The sequence below is a fragment of the Erythrolamprus reginae genome, chromosome 8 (genome assembly GCF_031021105.1).
Source record: "Erythrolamprus reginae isolate rEryReg1 chromosome 8, rEryReg1.hap1, whole genome shotgun sequence".
NCBI lineage: Eukaryota > Metazoa > Chordata > Lepidosauria > Squamata > Dipsadidae > Erythrolamprus > Erythrolamprus reginae.
Window position 1 is genome coordinate 18,773,861 of NC_091957.1, and position 15,354 is coordinate 18,789,214.

A 15,354-nucleotide genomic window follows, 5' to 3' on the forward strand; every position below is an offset into this window, starting at 1 on the left:
CCGCAGCAGCCATGGTGGGGAGCGCTGCCGGCGCTGGGCTCGCTCCACTGGCCCTCCACCTCGGGGCTGTCGTTCGAGCCGACCACGCATTTCATGCAGTAAGTGGCCATGCCGCCGATCCTACCCGTATCGTTGCCGGCGCAGCCCTTTTTCTGCTGGGCGGGTTCCTGGAGGCAGATCCGGCTGGATCTCCGGATGGGTTCGCTGAAGGTGGCGTCCCGCAACCCTTGGCTGCCGCCTCTGCTTTTCTCTCTGCCCCAAACTGCGAACCTTACCTTTGGAGGCCTTGGGGTCCGCTTCCGGGTGTCCGACGCCTTCGTGGGAAGGGGATGGTGCCGTGGAGGGAAGGTCGGATTCTTGGTCGAAGCGAGGGTGGGAGGCGTCTTCCAGGAGGGGGTCCTTGCCGGCTCCTTCTGAGCGATCGTCTCGGCCTCCAAGGCGATCTTGGGCTTCTTTAAGCTCTTGGTGGGCGCGCTGGCCGTCCGCCGCAAAAGCTGGCTGCTAAAGGAATGTTTGCGGTTGAGGTGACCAGCAACATGGCTGTCGAGAGAGGCCTGCTTTGGACTTCTGAGAAAGAGACTTTTTATGCCCGCCGCTGGCTTGACCTGGGGGGGAGGGGAGAAAAGGAGAGAAGCCGTAATAGAGCGGATATGTTTCTTCCATGGCGGGGCGATGGGGAGAGAACACCCCACCCCCGGAAACACTAGACCAGGCATTCAGTAGCCGTAGAGTAGTCGTGCTTGAACTGGAAGACAGAATTGATTGTTTTCAAGACTTCACTGCTGGGCAGACCCCCCCTTCGCCAGCTATTCAGGTTCCATTTCCTAATCCAAATGATGGTTCCCACCCATCCCGTGACCACATGCCAAACTGCGTGTTGGAAATTGTCTACTATCATGGTTTATTTGGTGGGGTTTTTTTCCCTTCTAGATGTTGCTTTACCCAAGAAGGTAACATCAACAGTGCTGGGAGGAGGAAGTGGACTATGGGGTCCCTTCTATTCTAGCAAACATTTAATTACCTAACTAGGTAACATCATCAGTGCTGGGAGGAGGAGGAAAAAGAGAGGAAAAGGACTATGGGGTCCTTCTATTCTAGCAGCATTACATTACCTAACTAGGTAACATTATCAGTGCTAGAAGGGAGTGGAGTTGGTTCTTTTTAGCTACTAGACTAGAGGCTCACCATATATAAAAAGAGATCCAACCTCTTAGGACTCTGTCCATAACAGTTGGTTATAATCCAACAATATGTGTAATAACTGAGCTATGTTCTATTTAGCTGAGGTGTTACAGACTGCCACAAGAGGGAGCTGGAGTTCACATCTTATTTCCCCAGAGTTTCCTCTCTGTTTCTCTTTGTCTCGCTACTCGTTGTTAATGGCTACTCTATCTATGCTCTGCAATAGCTCTGCAATCTCTCTGTATCGTAGTCATGTTTTACAGCTAAAATGTGTTTAAGCTTGATATCTTGGTTTGCTGATTACGACAAAGATAACTGGTAAGAAAGACTGTGTGGATTTGGTCATATTTGGATCATTATTCTGACTTATTATGTGTATGACTTTAGACTGTTTATAGGAATATGTTATTTCTCAAAGTAAATTTTAATTCAAGTGAGTATGTCTGTGGGTGCACAATCTCAATCTAAACATTTCTGTGTGTGCACAATTTTGGTAAACAACGATTACTCTGCTCATACTTTAACACAACCCTACTCCTTTAATAGTACTGATGACCTAGTTGGGTCATGAAAAATCGGCAACAAAACAACCAAGCTCAGAGAGCACTGAGGACTCCACTGTCTTCCCTCATTCTCTCTACCTCTTCCTCCTCTCCCCGCTGATGGTATTACCTAGTTGGGCCATGAAACGTCTGAAACAAAACAACGAAGCTCAGGGGGCACCAAGGACTCTGCAGTTCAACCCTGAGCTGCTATTATTATTATTATTATTATTATTATTATTATTACTACTACTACTACTTCTACTACTTACTACTACTACTACTACTATTATCTAAGGGGATGGTGAGCTCTTAATTGCTTTTGTCATGTAGGGCACCCACAAAATAATTCAGATATTTGGGCAAATACACAGAATAACTGTTCTAAGCTGGCAACAGCCCCATAGACAGACAGACAAACACGGCAAAAATATACCCAGCAAGAAATATCTCACGTACAACATACACAGATCACGGAAGAAGAGACTCCCCCCCCATGCCCCGCCTCCAAAATACAAGACCCCTCCCCGTTGATGGAATGCAGTGGTGTGGAAGTGATATTTCTCCCCCCCCTCCCTTCCCATCAGCCCCTCGAGGTCATTAGATGCATCTCCGCCCAGCCCGGCACGACCCCCGGTGAGGTTATTCGCTGACCCTTGAATCCAAACGAGCGATTCAAGATCCCAAATCCGGTGCAAATTGTTTGGGAAGGAAAGAAAGCCATTTAAGAAGCAGATCCAGCATGTTTGTTCCTGGGGGAATCTGGTCCCAGGAATTGGGTCCCTTAAATGGAGGGCGACAAATCGTGGGTTACCTTAGGAGCAAGGGTCGTCTCGGTTCAAGACGAGGGGAAAAGTTTTTGGTTCTTTTAGAAGGAAAAATTACCCATCCTTCCGTGGAGAGAGGAATTGCAGGTAGCCCTTGACTTACAATGGCTCATATAGTGACCATTTGAAGTTACGACCGTTTTTTCAAATGAACGTTGCAGCATCCTCATGTCGTATGATCAAAGTTCAGACCCACTTGTCAATTCATCATCTTATAATCATCTTATAATAATTTTATTATCCCCATAATCATTTTATAATTTCCATAATGGAGTCCTGGGCAACTGAAGGGAGCTGGCCATCTGCCTTTCCCTGTCGCCAATGGGGAGTTTTCTTCGGCGGATACATTCTCATTGTGCCCAGAGAGAGAAATATCTGCCTCTACTTAGGATCGAACTTACAGTTTCCGGATTGTGAGGCTAGAGTGCCTCCTCTAAGCCATCGCACCCACTCCAGGCCCTTGGCAACTGACTCATACTTATGACTGTTGCCGCACCCCCAGGATAGGGATTAGCAAAATTCAGACGCTCAGCAACTGGCTTGTACTTATGACAGGGTCACATGATGCCCTTCGCTGCCTTTCTGATGAGCAAAGTCGAAGGGGGGAGCCAGATTCTCTTCCTCACTCCCTATCTTCCCCTCCCTCTCCACTTTCCCCTTTCTCCTTTCCTCCATCCCCCTCTTCCTTCCTCCCCCTTTCTCATTCCCTCCCTCTCTCTTCCTCTCCCTATCTGCCTTTCTCTCTCTTCCCCTCCCTCTCCTCCTTCCCCCTCCCTCCCTCCCTCCCTCTCCCTCTCTTTCACCCTCCTCTCTTCCCCTCCCTCTCCTCCTTCCCTCTCTCTCTTTCTCCTCTCCCTCTTCCTCCCTCTCTCTCCCTCCATCTCTCTTCCACCCTCCCTTCCTCTCCCTCTCTTCCCTCCCTCTCCTCCTTCCCCCTCCCTCTCTTCCTCCCTTTCTCCCTCCCTCTCTTACTCTCCCTCTCTTTCTCTTTCCTCTCTCTCTTCCCCTCCCTCTCCTCCTTCCCTCTCTTTCTTCCTCCCTCTTCCTCCCTCTCTCTCCCTCCATCTCTCTTCCGCCCTCCCTCTCTCTTCCTCTCCCTCTCTCTCTCTTCCCCTCCCTCTCCTCCTTGCCCCTCCCTCTCTTCCTCCCTCTCTCCCTCCCTCACTCTCTCTTTTCCTCCCTCCCTCTCTTAATCTCTCTTTCTCTTTCTCCCTCCTTCTCTCTCTCTTCCTTTCCCTCTCCTCCTTCCCCCTCTCTTTCTCTCTCCCTCCCTCTTTCTCTCTCTCTCCCTCCATCTCTCTTCCACCCTCCCTCCCTCTCTCTTCCTCTCCCTTTCCCTCCCTCTCTCCCTATTTCTCTCTCTCCCTTTATTGGATTTATTGGATTTATATGGTGCCCCTCTCCGAGGACTCAGTGTGACTAATTTAACAGCTGCGGTGGATTCGCTTAACACCCATGGAAAACCTGCACAAAACAGGGTCGAAACACACTACACGTCCGTCTCGCTTAGACATTTTGGACTCAGTCGTGGTCGTAAGTCGAGGACTACCTCTAGAAACTTACAGAGGAAAGAAATTGAGATCGTGAAGAATCCTGGATCTGCTTCGTAAATGTGGAATAATCGAGAAAGTTCGATGGCTCGGCAAAACGTTCCGGGAAATGTCGCAATCCATGTTATGAGTGTTGACCAAGTTTTGGTCAGGGAGGTGTGTGTGTGTGTGTGTTGTGGTTGTTGTGTTTTTTTTTTTTCCAGGAGGAGAAAAAAAAAGGAAAGAAGAAAGAAAGCTACAACAGGAGAAACACACACACATACAAAAAGAAATGTTAATGATGTTTTTGGGTGGACGGAAGCATGCAAGCGCGGTGATGCTCCGGCTCACTCCACCTTCCCGAGTGGCGAGGAAGGGAGGAAGCAGGGTACCTTGGAAGCGTCTAAATTTGCTCTGCTTCTAAAAGGAGATGACACAGAGAAGACCACTGCAAATCACAAACAGACAGAAGGAAAAGGCAGAGAGTGAGACACTGGAGAAGAAGAAGGAGCCGAGGCGGCCCTGCGAGACTTTTAGGAAAAGGGTCGGCTACGCGACCCACAAGTGAGAAACCAGACAAATAACACAGATAAACTACAACGGGGGGGGGGAGAGAGAAAGAGGAAGAGAGGGAGGGAGGGAGAGAGAAAAAGAGGGAGAAAGTAGAAGAGAGGGAGAAAGAGGGAAGGAGAGAGAGAGGGAGGGACGAAGAGAAAGGAAGGGAGGAGAGGGAGGGGAAGAGAGAGGGAGAGGTGTAGATAGAGGGAGGGAGAGAGGAGAGGGAGGGGAAGAAAGAGGGAGGGAGGAAGAGAGAGAGAGGGAAGGAGGGAGGGGAAGAGAGAGAGAGAGGTGTGGAGAGAGGGAGGGAGAGACGAGAGGGAGGGGAAGAGAGAGAGGGAGGGAGGGAGGAAGAGAGAGAGAGGGAGGGAGGAGAGGGAGAGAGAGGTGTACAGAGAGGGAGGGAGGGAAAAAGAGAGAGAGAGGGAGGGGAAGAGAGAGAGAAAGAGGGAGGGAGGGGGGAAGAGAGAGAGAGGGAGGGAGGAGAGGGACAGGTGTAGAGAGAGGGAGGGAGAGAGGAGAGGGAGGGAAAGATAGAGAGAGAGGGTGGGAGGAGAGGGAGAGAAAGAGGGAGAGAGAGAGAGTCTAATCCCCTGCTTAGGCAGGAAACCCTGCACCACTTCAGACAGATGGCTATCCAACATCTTCTTAAACACTTTCAGTTTTGGAGCATTCACAACTTCTGGAGGCAAGTTGTTCCACTGGTTAATTGTTCTAACTGTCAGGAAATTTCTCCTTAGTTCTAAGTTGCTTCTCTCCTTGTTTAATTTCCACCCATTGCTTCTTCTTCTACCCTCAGGTGCTTTGGAGAATAAGTTGACTCCTTCTTCTTTGTGGCAACCCCTGAGATATTGGAAGGCTGCTATCATGTCTCCCCTGGTCCTTCTTTTCATTCAACTAGCTGTGCCCAGTTCCTGCAACCGTTCTTCATATATTTTATCCTCTATTCCCCTAATCCTCTTTGTCGCTCTTCTCTGCACTCTTTCTAGAGTCTCAACTTCCTTTTTGCATCGTAACTGGATGCCGTATTCCAAGTGTGGCCTTACCAAGGCCTTATAAATTGGTATTAACCCTTCACGTGATCTTGATTCTCTCCCTCTGTTGATGCAGCCTAGAACTGTGTTGGCTTTTTTGGCAGCTGCTGCACACGGCTGGCTCCTATTTAAATGGTTGTCCAGTAGGGACTCCAAGATCGCTCTCACTAACGTTGAACAATGTACCACATATACTGTACCTGTGCATTTTGATTTTTCTTGCCTAAATGTAGAACCTTACTTTTAGTTTTTAGTTTCAGTCAAAAATGCAAAAAGTCACATCTCTAAATATTTAGAAAAGGGCATAGATATAAAAAGGAAGGTAATGATATGAGGAGGAAGGGTTTTATGGTAATTAAAAAAAACAAACCCCAAATAAGATGCAAGCAATGTTTGGAAAAAAAACCCCTATGGGTTAAATGTCTATGTTTCTCAGTAGGGTCCTGATGTTGGAAGGGTTTTCCTTGTTTTGGGAATCTCTTAGAGCAGTGGCTCTCAACCTTGGGGTCTGGACCCCTTTGGGGATTGAATGACAATTTCACAGGGGTCGGCTAAGACCGTGGGAAAAGACAAATTTCCCATGGTGTTAGGAATTATTAAAGCTTCTATTCTGGCGCCTTGGCACATATTTTTATAATCTGACCAATCAGGTGTTTACAGTAGGGGTGTCCCTCTGACCTTCCTGCCAATCAGCTTCAAGCTCTGTTGGGAGAATTGGCGCTCGACTTATGGCTGGGGGTCACCACAACTTAAGGCACTGTATTAAGGGGTCGCGGCATTAGAAAGGTTGAGAACTACTGGCTTAGTTGAGATAGCTATTCCCCCTAGGCCATTACAAGTTATGCATGGTATGTTTGTGTGTATGTTTATTTATTTATTCAATTTTTATGCCGCCCTTCTCCTTAGACTCAGGGCGGCTTACAACATGTTAGCAATAGCACTTTTTTAACAGAGCCAGCCTATTGCCCCCACAATCCGGGTCCTCATTTTACCCACCTCGGAAGGATGGAAGGCTGAGTCAACCTTGAGCCGGTGATGAGATTTGAACCGCTGACCTTCAGATCTACAGTCAGCTTCAGTGGCCTGCAGTATAGCACTCTACTTGCTGCGCCACCCCCGGCTCTATATGTTTGGTTTTATAATAGGGGTTTTTAGTTGTTTTTTATTATTGGATTGTACATGTTGTGTTTATTATTGTTGTTAGCCGAGTCTGCAGAGATGGGTGGCATACAAATCCAATTAATAATAATAATAATAATAATAATAATAATTATTATTATTATTATTATTATTATTATTATTATTAGGGAGTCCTTGCCTTACCCATCACCTTCATGGAAACTATGTGTTTAAAATAGGGAGAGGGCCTACTTTGATATAACAGAATCAGAGAGTGGGAAGGGACCTTAGAGGCCTTCTAGTCCAACCCCATGCTCAAGCAGGAGATCCTAACCTATACCATGCTAGGCAAATGGTGTTGAAAAAAGTGGATGTCGTCCTAACAGGTGGTTAGCAAAAACTGGTGGATTCACAGAGAACGTTCTTGGATTGATGGGCTACAAAAGACGGGCTACAAAAATGGTGGAAGGTCTTAAGCATCAAACCTATCAGGAAAGACTTCATGAACTCCATCTGTATAGTCTGGAGGACAGAAGGGAAAGGCGGAACATGATCGAAACATTTAAATAGGTTCAAGGGTTCAATAAGGTTCAGGAGGGAAGCGTTTTTAATAGGAAAGTGAACCCTAGAACAAGGAGACGCAATCTGAGGTTGGTTGGGGGAAAAGATCAGAAGCCACGTGAGAAAATATTATTTGACTGAAAGAGTCGTAGATGCTTGGAACCAAGTTCCAGCAGACGTGGTTGATAAATCCACAGGAACTGAATTTAAACATGCCCGGGATAAACATTGATCCATCCTAAGATAAAATACCGGAAATAGTATAAGGGCAGACTAAATGGACCATGAGGTCTTTTTCTGCCATCAATCTTCTATGTTTCTATGATTTGTTTGGTTGTTATAATTTTAGCACCCATTTGCTAAACTCAAATCATGAATGGGTGAAAAGTCCCCTTGTCTGCATAATTATTATTTTTTTACCGAGAATGAAATAGTCTAATTGAGGGTTGGGGGCAGGATTCAGTTAGACAAGACTTTTTTTTCCCAATCTCTGGAGGCAGGAAACGTAGCATAATTTGAATTTTGTTCCCTAATCAGTGGGACTAGCTTAGGGGTCACAGTTCACCCGCTGAAAATGAAGGAATCTCTTCCTGGGGAAGATTAGACTCCATAATTAGTGTATTGATACCCACAAAGTCCGGGGCAGGAGAAATGTTAATGAGAACACAACAAGGGGTAGGTAAACAGATTTGAGAACAGGGAGAGCGGAGATAAAGCAATCAAAAATCAAATCAGCTGGAGAAATTGAAAAAGAGAGGGGAAGGGGGGGGGATTTGAGGCTGCAGTGGGAGGGGGCTTCTGAAGGCAGGAGGGGAGGCAGGAGGGACGTTGGTTTGGGCGAACTGGAAACCAGCAAGATCCCCACCCCCACCCAAAAATTGTGGCCAAGCTTTTTAAAAAGACCATTGTCAGTCAGCTGCAAATTAAAACTATCCGAAAGCAACTCAAGCAGAAGGAGAAAGAGAAAGAGATGGAGGAGGAGGAGAGGATGAAGAAGAAGAAGAGGAAGAGGAGAAAGAGGAAGATGAGGAGGAGGAGGAGGAAGAAGACAAAGAAGAGGAAGAAGAAAAGGAAAAAGAAAAGTGGAAGAAGAAGAAGAAAAGAGGACGAAGAGGCAGAAGAAGAGAAGGAGGAGGAGGAAGAAGAAAAGAAGAAGAAGAGGAGGAGGAAGAAGAAGAAGAAGAGGAGGAGGAGGAGGAGAAGATGAGGAGGAAGAAGAGGAGGAAGAAAAAGAGGAGGAAGAAGAAGAGGAGGAAGAAGAGGAGGAGGAAGAGGAAGAAGAGGAGGAGGTAGAAGAAGAGGAAGAGGAAGAAAAGAGGAAAAAGAGGAAAAAGAAGAGGAGGAGGAGCAAGAAGAAGAAAAGAGGAAGAAGAGGCAGAAGAAGAGAAGGAGGAGGAGGAAGAAGAAAAATAAGAAGAGGAAGATGAAGAGGAGGAAGAGGGAGAAGAGGAGGAAGAAAAGAGGAAGAAGAGGAAGAAGAAGAAAAGAGGAAGAAGAAGAGGAGGAGGAGGAAGAAAAGAAGAAGAGGAAGAAGAAGAGGAGGAGGAGGAGGAGGAGGAGGAAGAAGAGAGAGTAATTAAAGGAAGGAATTGGGTGGGGGTGTTGATTCCGGCTGAGAGATACTTCAAATGCTCCATGTGTCTGTCTTTGTGTGAAGGCTAGTTCATTAAACAATTTGTCAGTGCTATCACACACACACCCCACACAAATCAAAACAGCATCCAATAATGGTCCTGCCACTATGGAGAATTAAGTTTCTAGTCCTTGTGATGTAAATCAATGCACTGAGAGATAGACTCTTGTTCCTTGTAGTCCAGCAGAAGCTCTTTTCCAAAGTCTCTCTCTCTCTCTCTCTCTCCCTCTCTCTCTCTCTCTCTCTCACACACACACACTTCTGCTGTGTCTGAAGTGCAGGACAATTGACAGGGACCACTTTTCCATTGTGCTTCATTTGCTTTCATTTAACCCCTCATTTAACACTGAGAAAATACTTTCTGGAGCTTTTTAAAAAAAAAAAGGATGGAGGGGGGCAAAGGGCTTTTAAGCTTTACAGTTAAACACTGTGCTTTGGAAAGAGGGAGGGAGAGGGAGGGAAAGGAAGAAAGGAAGGGAGGGAGGGAGAGGGTGGGGGAGAAGGACAGATGGAGAGAGAGAAAGAGGGAGAGAAGGAGAACGGGAGAGAAGGAGAGAAAGAAAGGGAGAAGAAGTGGGTGAGAGAGAGAAAGAGAGAGAGAAAGAAAAGGAGAGGGAGAGGGAGAGACAGATGGAGAGAGAGAAAGAAAGAGAGAGAGAAAGAAAAGGAGAGGGAGAGAGAGAAAGAGAAAGAGAGAGAGAGAGAAGGAGAGGGGGAGAAAGGAGTGGAAGAGAAAGAAGGGGAGAGAAAGAAAGAAAGAAAGACAGGGAAAGAGGGAGGAGAAGAAAGAGAGATGGAGAGAGAGAAAAAAGGAGAGGGAGAAAGGAGATGGAGAAGAAGTGGGAGAGAGGGAAAGGGAGATGGAGAAGAGGAGAAAGGGGGAGAGAAAGGGAGAGAGAAAGAGAGAGACGGAGAGGAAAAAGGAGAGGGAGAGATAGAGAAAGAAAGGGAGGGGGGAAAGAGAGGGAGTGAAAGGGAAAGGGAGAGAGGAGAGATAGAGGGAGATGGAGAAAATAATTTCCCTGTTGTTTCTTTCCTGCTTCACTTTATCAAGGCCAACAGCATCCAACTGACTCCTGGCAAAGACTCCATCGATCCATCCCTCCTTCCCTCTTGGGTGAATCTTTTTTGACCAGCCAATTGCAGGATGAAAGGCAGTCTCCCCCTGCTCTGCAGGTACCTAACCCCCATCTGGAGGAGGTGGTGGTGGCCGATCCATGCCAGACAAAAAAGGAATTACAGGACTGGGCCTCCCCCCCTCCTCCATCCGCATCCCGTCCCGAGCTTTCCCTGGCGAACGTTGGAAGGAGGAAAGAAAAAGAGAAGAAGAAGGAAGCTTTCATTCCACCCAACGCCGACCGAGTGGGATTAGAAACGGTGGATTTTCCAGACAAGATGCCTTCTATTGTCGGGAGGCCTTTGAAGCAACCCAAGTGGCCAACTCTTGTCGATTATTTAAAAAAAAAAAAAATTTGGCCAACCCAGAAGGAGAAATAAAAAAAGAAAGAGAAGGGAAGGGAAGGGAAGGGAGACAGCGCGGCATGAACTTAAAACGTGTTTAACTTCTCCTTGTTGGAAGGACAGCAGGCTGCCCTGCTGGCAAAGGAATTTTTTTTTTTGGTTGCAAAAATAAAAAAAAAAGAGGAAAAGGTTGCCATGCCAGCACGGCTGGCTTCCCGCGGCATTCGCAGCACCTGGAATCCGATGGGCTAAATGCAGACAGAGGCCTGCTTGTTCTCTTTTTCCGCCTCTCTCTGACTCCCCCCCGCCCATTTTTATTATTTTGCTTTCAATGGGGCTGAGAAGGGGAAACCGTGCGCCCCACCACGATGCAAAATTTTGGCTTTCCCAGCAATGTAATAACAGAGTTGGAAGGGACCTTGGAGGTCTTCTAGTCCAACCCCTTGCTTGGGCAGGAAGCCCTACAGCACAAATGGTGATCCAACATCTTCTTAAAAAGTGTTGGAGCGTTCGCAACTTCTGGTGGCAAGCAGTTCCATTGGTTAATTGTCCTAACTGTCAGGAAATTTCTCCTTAGTTCTAAGTTGCTTTTCTCCTGGATTCGTTTCCACTCATTGCTTCTTGTTCTACCCTCAGGTGCTTTGGAGAATAGATTGACTCCCCCTTATAGCATTTATAGCAATGACATTTAGATGTTTCATATGCCGCTTCATAGTGGTTTTACAGCCCTCTCTAAGCGGTTTACAGAGTCAGCATATCGCCCCCCAAAATCTGGGTCCTTATTTGACCCACCTCGGAAGGATGGAAGGCTGAGTTGACCTTGAGCCGTTGGTGAGATTTGAACTGCTGAACTACAGCTACCAGTTAGCTGAATTACCTGCAGGGCTACACTCTAACCACTGTGCCACCCCTGGCTTGTTCAGTTTCCACCCACTGCTTCTTATTCTACCTTCCAGTGCTTTGGAGAATAGCTTGACTCCCTCTTCTTTGGGGCAGCCCCTGAGATATTGGAAGACTACTATCATGTCTCCTGTAGTCCTTCCTTTCATTAAACTGGCCATGCCCAGTTCCTGCAACTCTTCTTCCTATCTTTCAGCCTACAGTCCCCTAGTCCTCTTTGTTGCTCTTCTCTGCACTCTTTCTAGAGTCTCAACATCCCTTTTGCATTGTGGCGACCAAAACCGAGTGCAGGATTCCAAGTGTGGCCTTACCAAGGCCTTGTAAAGTGGTACGTCGAGGGCTAACTGTAGTTTAATTCAGTGGGCAGCTTGGGGTTTGGTAATTTTTAAAAAAATGAGATACTGTATATCATTATTATTAATATTTTTAAAATGAGCTCTATATGGGTGAGACGATGGATAAATGAAATTCTCTCTTTTTTTTTCCTTTGTTTCTTCTTCTTCCAAACTGGGGGCTGTGCCAATCTTGAACTAGTTTGAAAATTGACCCAACATCACCGCAGAAAAGGTAGAAATATTTCTGCTTTTATCTCGTTCCCTGTCCATGTTGTGTTTATATTTTGGAAAGCTGTTGTTTTGCCGTCCCCCCCCCCCCCCTCTCTCTCTTGCTTCCTAACGGAGTTCACTTCCTCTGAAGGCAGAATTGTTTTCCTCTCATTTGGCTCGGCTAATTGTGATTAATAGATTAAAAAGTTAACACAAGCCCCTCGCACAGACACAGCTTGATGGATGAACTCGCTCTATGTGACGGTTGGAGATAATTGGGCTGCCTGCCTCCAAAGAAATCCACCCAACAGGCACAGCACTTAAAAAAAAAAAGCTGTATATTTGAAGTGGGAAAAAAACAGGTGCAAGAAATTCACCTTTGCAAAGGCACCTTTGGAAGAACCTTGGAGAATCTCCATTCAACATAAAATGAGGTAGATCAGTTCAAACACCAGAGAAACTGGGCACTGTTGAGTCCCCCCCTTCCACTTCTGTAGGGACCAGTCAACCACCTCACCTGGTTAGAGCATCTTAGTTCTAGAAAGGTTTGCACACCTGGGCTACTCACCTTACCACAAACGTCGTTGACGGCTACGTGAACGAAGACGGAAGCTTCCTCCATCCCTTCTAGGTATACATGTCGATAGCCTGGAAGGAAGGAAAGTGGGGTGAATGAGGGCTTCTTCTGGGGGTCTCCCCCCCCCCATTTCTTTTTCGAGAGGAATTCTGGTTGCAAGAAGAGGGAGGAGGAAGGACAGTTGAGAGTTGTATTGAGCTATTAAAAAAAAAATAATTGTGGCCAATGAATAGCAAGAGAAGGAAGCTAAAAGAAGAGGCTTAGAACAGACATTGAGTTAAGGAGAAATTATCCATCATTAAGAAACAGTTGCGGGAAAATCCCTGATACAGTGGTACCTCGTGATACGAAGCCCTCGTGATACGAACCCGTCCAGACGTCTTCGTGACGTCAAAGCTCCGCCCATGGAATTCCCTATTGGGATTCCCCACCTCCTTTCCAGCCTCCAGATCGGCCGAAAACGCCGCCGCCGATCGCAAAAACGGCGCTCCGTCGAGCGGCGGCGCCCGGCTGTAACCTTCTGAAACAGCCAGGCGCTTCTCGGCGGCCTCCAGAACCCGACCCTGAACCCGAACTTCTGGGTTCGGCGTTCGGGAGAACGCTGAGAAGCCCCCCCAGCTGTTTTAAAAGGTGACAGCCGGGCGGCGGTGCCCAGCGGAGCGCCATTTTGCGATTTTTTTTCTTTTTGCACGCATTAATCGCTTTTACATTGTTTCCTATGGGAAACAATGTTTGGTCTTATGAACTTTTCGCCTTACGAACCTACTTCCAGAACCAATTAAGTTCGTAAGACGTGGTATTACTGTATGTCTAAGATATATTTCTAAGACCTTCCACCATTTTTGTAGCTTGTCTTTGGACCCGTTCAGTTTCATCCATCTCTTTTTGTAGGTGAGGTCTCCAGAACTGGACACAGTATTATTCCAAGTGTGGTCTCACCAGTGCTCTATACTACAGGATCACAATCTCCCTCTTCTTGCTTGTGATATCTCTAGCTATGCAGCCAAGCATTCTACTCGCTTTCCCTACTGCCTGACTGCACTGTTTACCCATTTGGAGACTGTCAGAAATCACGACCCCCTCGGGCACCCAAAAACTACTGTCTGGATGTTGCAGCCAAGCAGTGTTGGCATTAGCAACACAAATTTCCATATGTTTTTGATTTATTGCCCGTTCTATCACATCCTGCTACCACTTTGCACCTGTTGGGGGAGAGGCTCCTTAGTGGAATTCAGCAACGGCTTCTCTCTTTCTCTGTGTATCTCTCTCTCTTTCTAGTTATCAAAGAGTAACTAACCTGCTGACAATCACATCTTTTTTAATTGATTTGCCGGCTCTCCCTAGAAGCCATCTGGATTGTCGTAATTCAGGTTGTCTTCTGTTACTGCTTCTCTTTCAAAGCCACAGTGGGGTGTTTTCCCCCCCCCAAACTCCGCAGCTTTGAACTGAATGAAGAATGGAGGACAGGGGATAGATGGAAAGATTCTCTCTCTCTCTCTCTCTCTCTCTCTGTTGTGTGATGTGAGTTGGGAAGGCCTCATGTGACCCAAGGGAGAGAAAGAATAGATTGGGGAATGGGGAGGAGAGATTATTCATAACCCTTCCAATTTTTGCAGGAATTAACCCACACTGCATTTCGGACATAAACACTCTAGAAAATGTCCAGAGATACTTTACGAGAAGAGCCCTCCACTCCTCCACTTTCAACAGAATCCCCTACACAACTAGACTTACAATCCTAGGTTTAGAAAGCTTAGAACTACGTCACCTAAGCCCATAAAACCATCTGCTACAACGTCCTTCCTGTCAATGACTACTTTAGCTTCAACCACAAAAACGCACGAGCACACAACAGATACAAACTTAAAGTAAACCTCTCTAAACTCGACTGCAGGAAATACGACTTTAGTAACCATGTAGTTGAGGCATGGAACTGACCTTTAAAGCCCTTCATGGCACTGGACCAGAATATCTCCGAGACCGCCTTCTGCCGCACGAATCCCAGCGACCGATTCGGTCCCACAGAGTGGGCCTCCTCCGGGTCCCGTCAACTAAACAATGCCGGTTGGCGGGCCCCAGGGGGAGAGCCTTCTCTGTGGCGGCACCGGCCCTCTGGAACCAACTCCCCCCGGAGATCAGAACTGCCCCTACTCTTCCTGCCTTCCGTAAACTCCTCAAAACCCACCTTTGCCGTCAGGCATGGGGAAACTAAACATCTCCCCTGGGCACGTTGAAGTTATATATGGTATGCCTGTATGTGTGTATGTTAGTATAGGGGATTTTCTTAAACTCATAATATTTTAATTAATTGGATTGTATTGGATTGTTTTTCACTTGTTGTGAGCCGCCCCGAGTCTTCGGAGAGGGGCGGCATACAAATCCAAATAATAAATAAATAAATAATAAATAATAAATAATAAATACATGACTCTGTAGTATCATCACATAATCCCCAAAACTTTATTTTTAGACTGTCCACTGCTGACCTCTCCCGATTCCTAAGAGGTCAGTAAAGGGCGTGCATAAATGCACCAGCGTGCCTTCCGTCCCCTGTCCCAATATTTCGCTTTTACTAGTATCATGTATATAAATATTGTTACGTCTTTGTATACCACCAATACCTACTTGACAAAACAAATAAATAAAATAAAAAATAAATTAAAAGCAAGCTGGCTTTTAAACTGTCATTATCAGCATTAATTTTGGCTGCCCATGAAAATGGCAGTCTCGTTTGAAAGGCCAATAAAAAATAAAAATAAAAATGAACGCCCACATTTTAGAAGTTTTTCCTCCACTGATCCAGGGATGAGCCAAAGGAAATTTGGCTCAGATAACCAGCAATTCAGAGAAACATCTTTGGTTATGATTGGCAGGAGGAACAGGGTG

The 15,354-nt window shown here is 46.5% G+C and overlaps 1 protein-coding gene across 1 annotated transcript in view; it reads right to left on the reverse strand.

Annotated features, from left to right (window-relative positions):
- Positions 1-15,354, reverse strand: part of PLCH2 (phospholipase C eta 2) — a 264,606-nt gene that overhangs the window by 10,253 nt on the left and 238,999 nt on the right. The window contains 3 exon segments of the mRNA XM_070759112.1: positions 276-431; positions 434-605; positions 12,460-12,539. Of these exon segments, the coding sequence (XP_070615213.1) occupies positions 276-431; positions 434-605; positions 12,460-12,539 (408 nt within the window).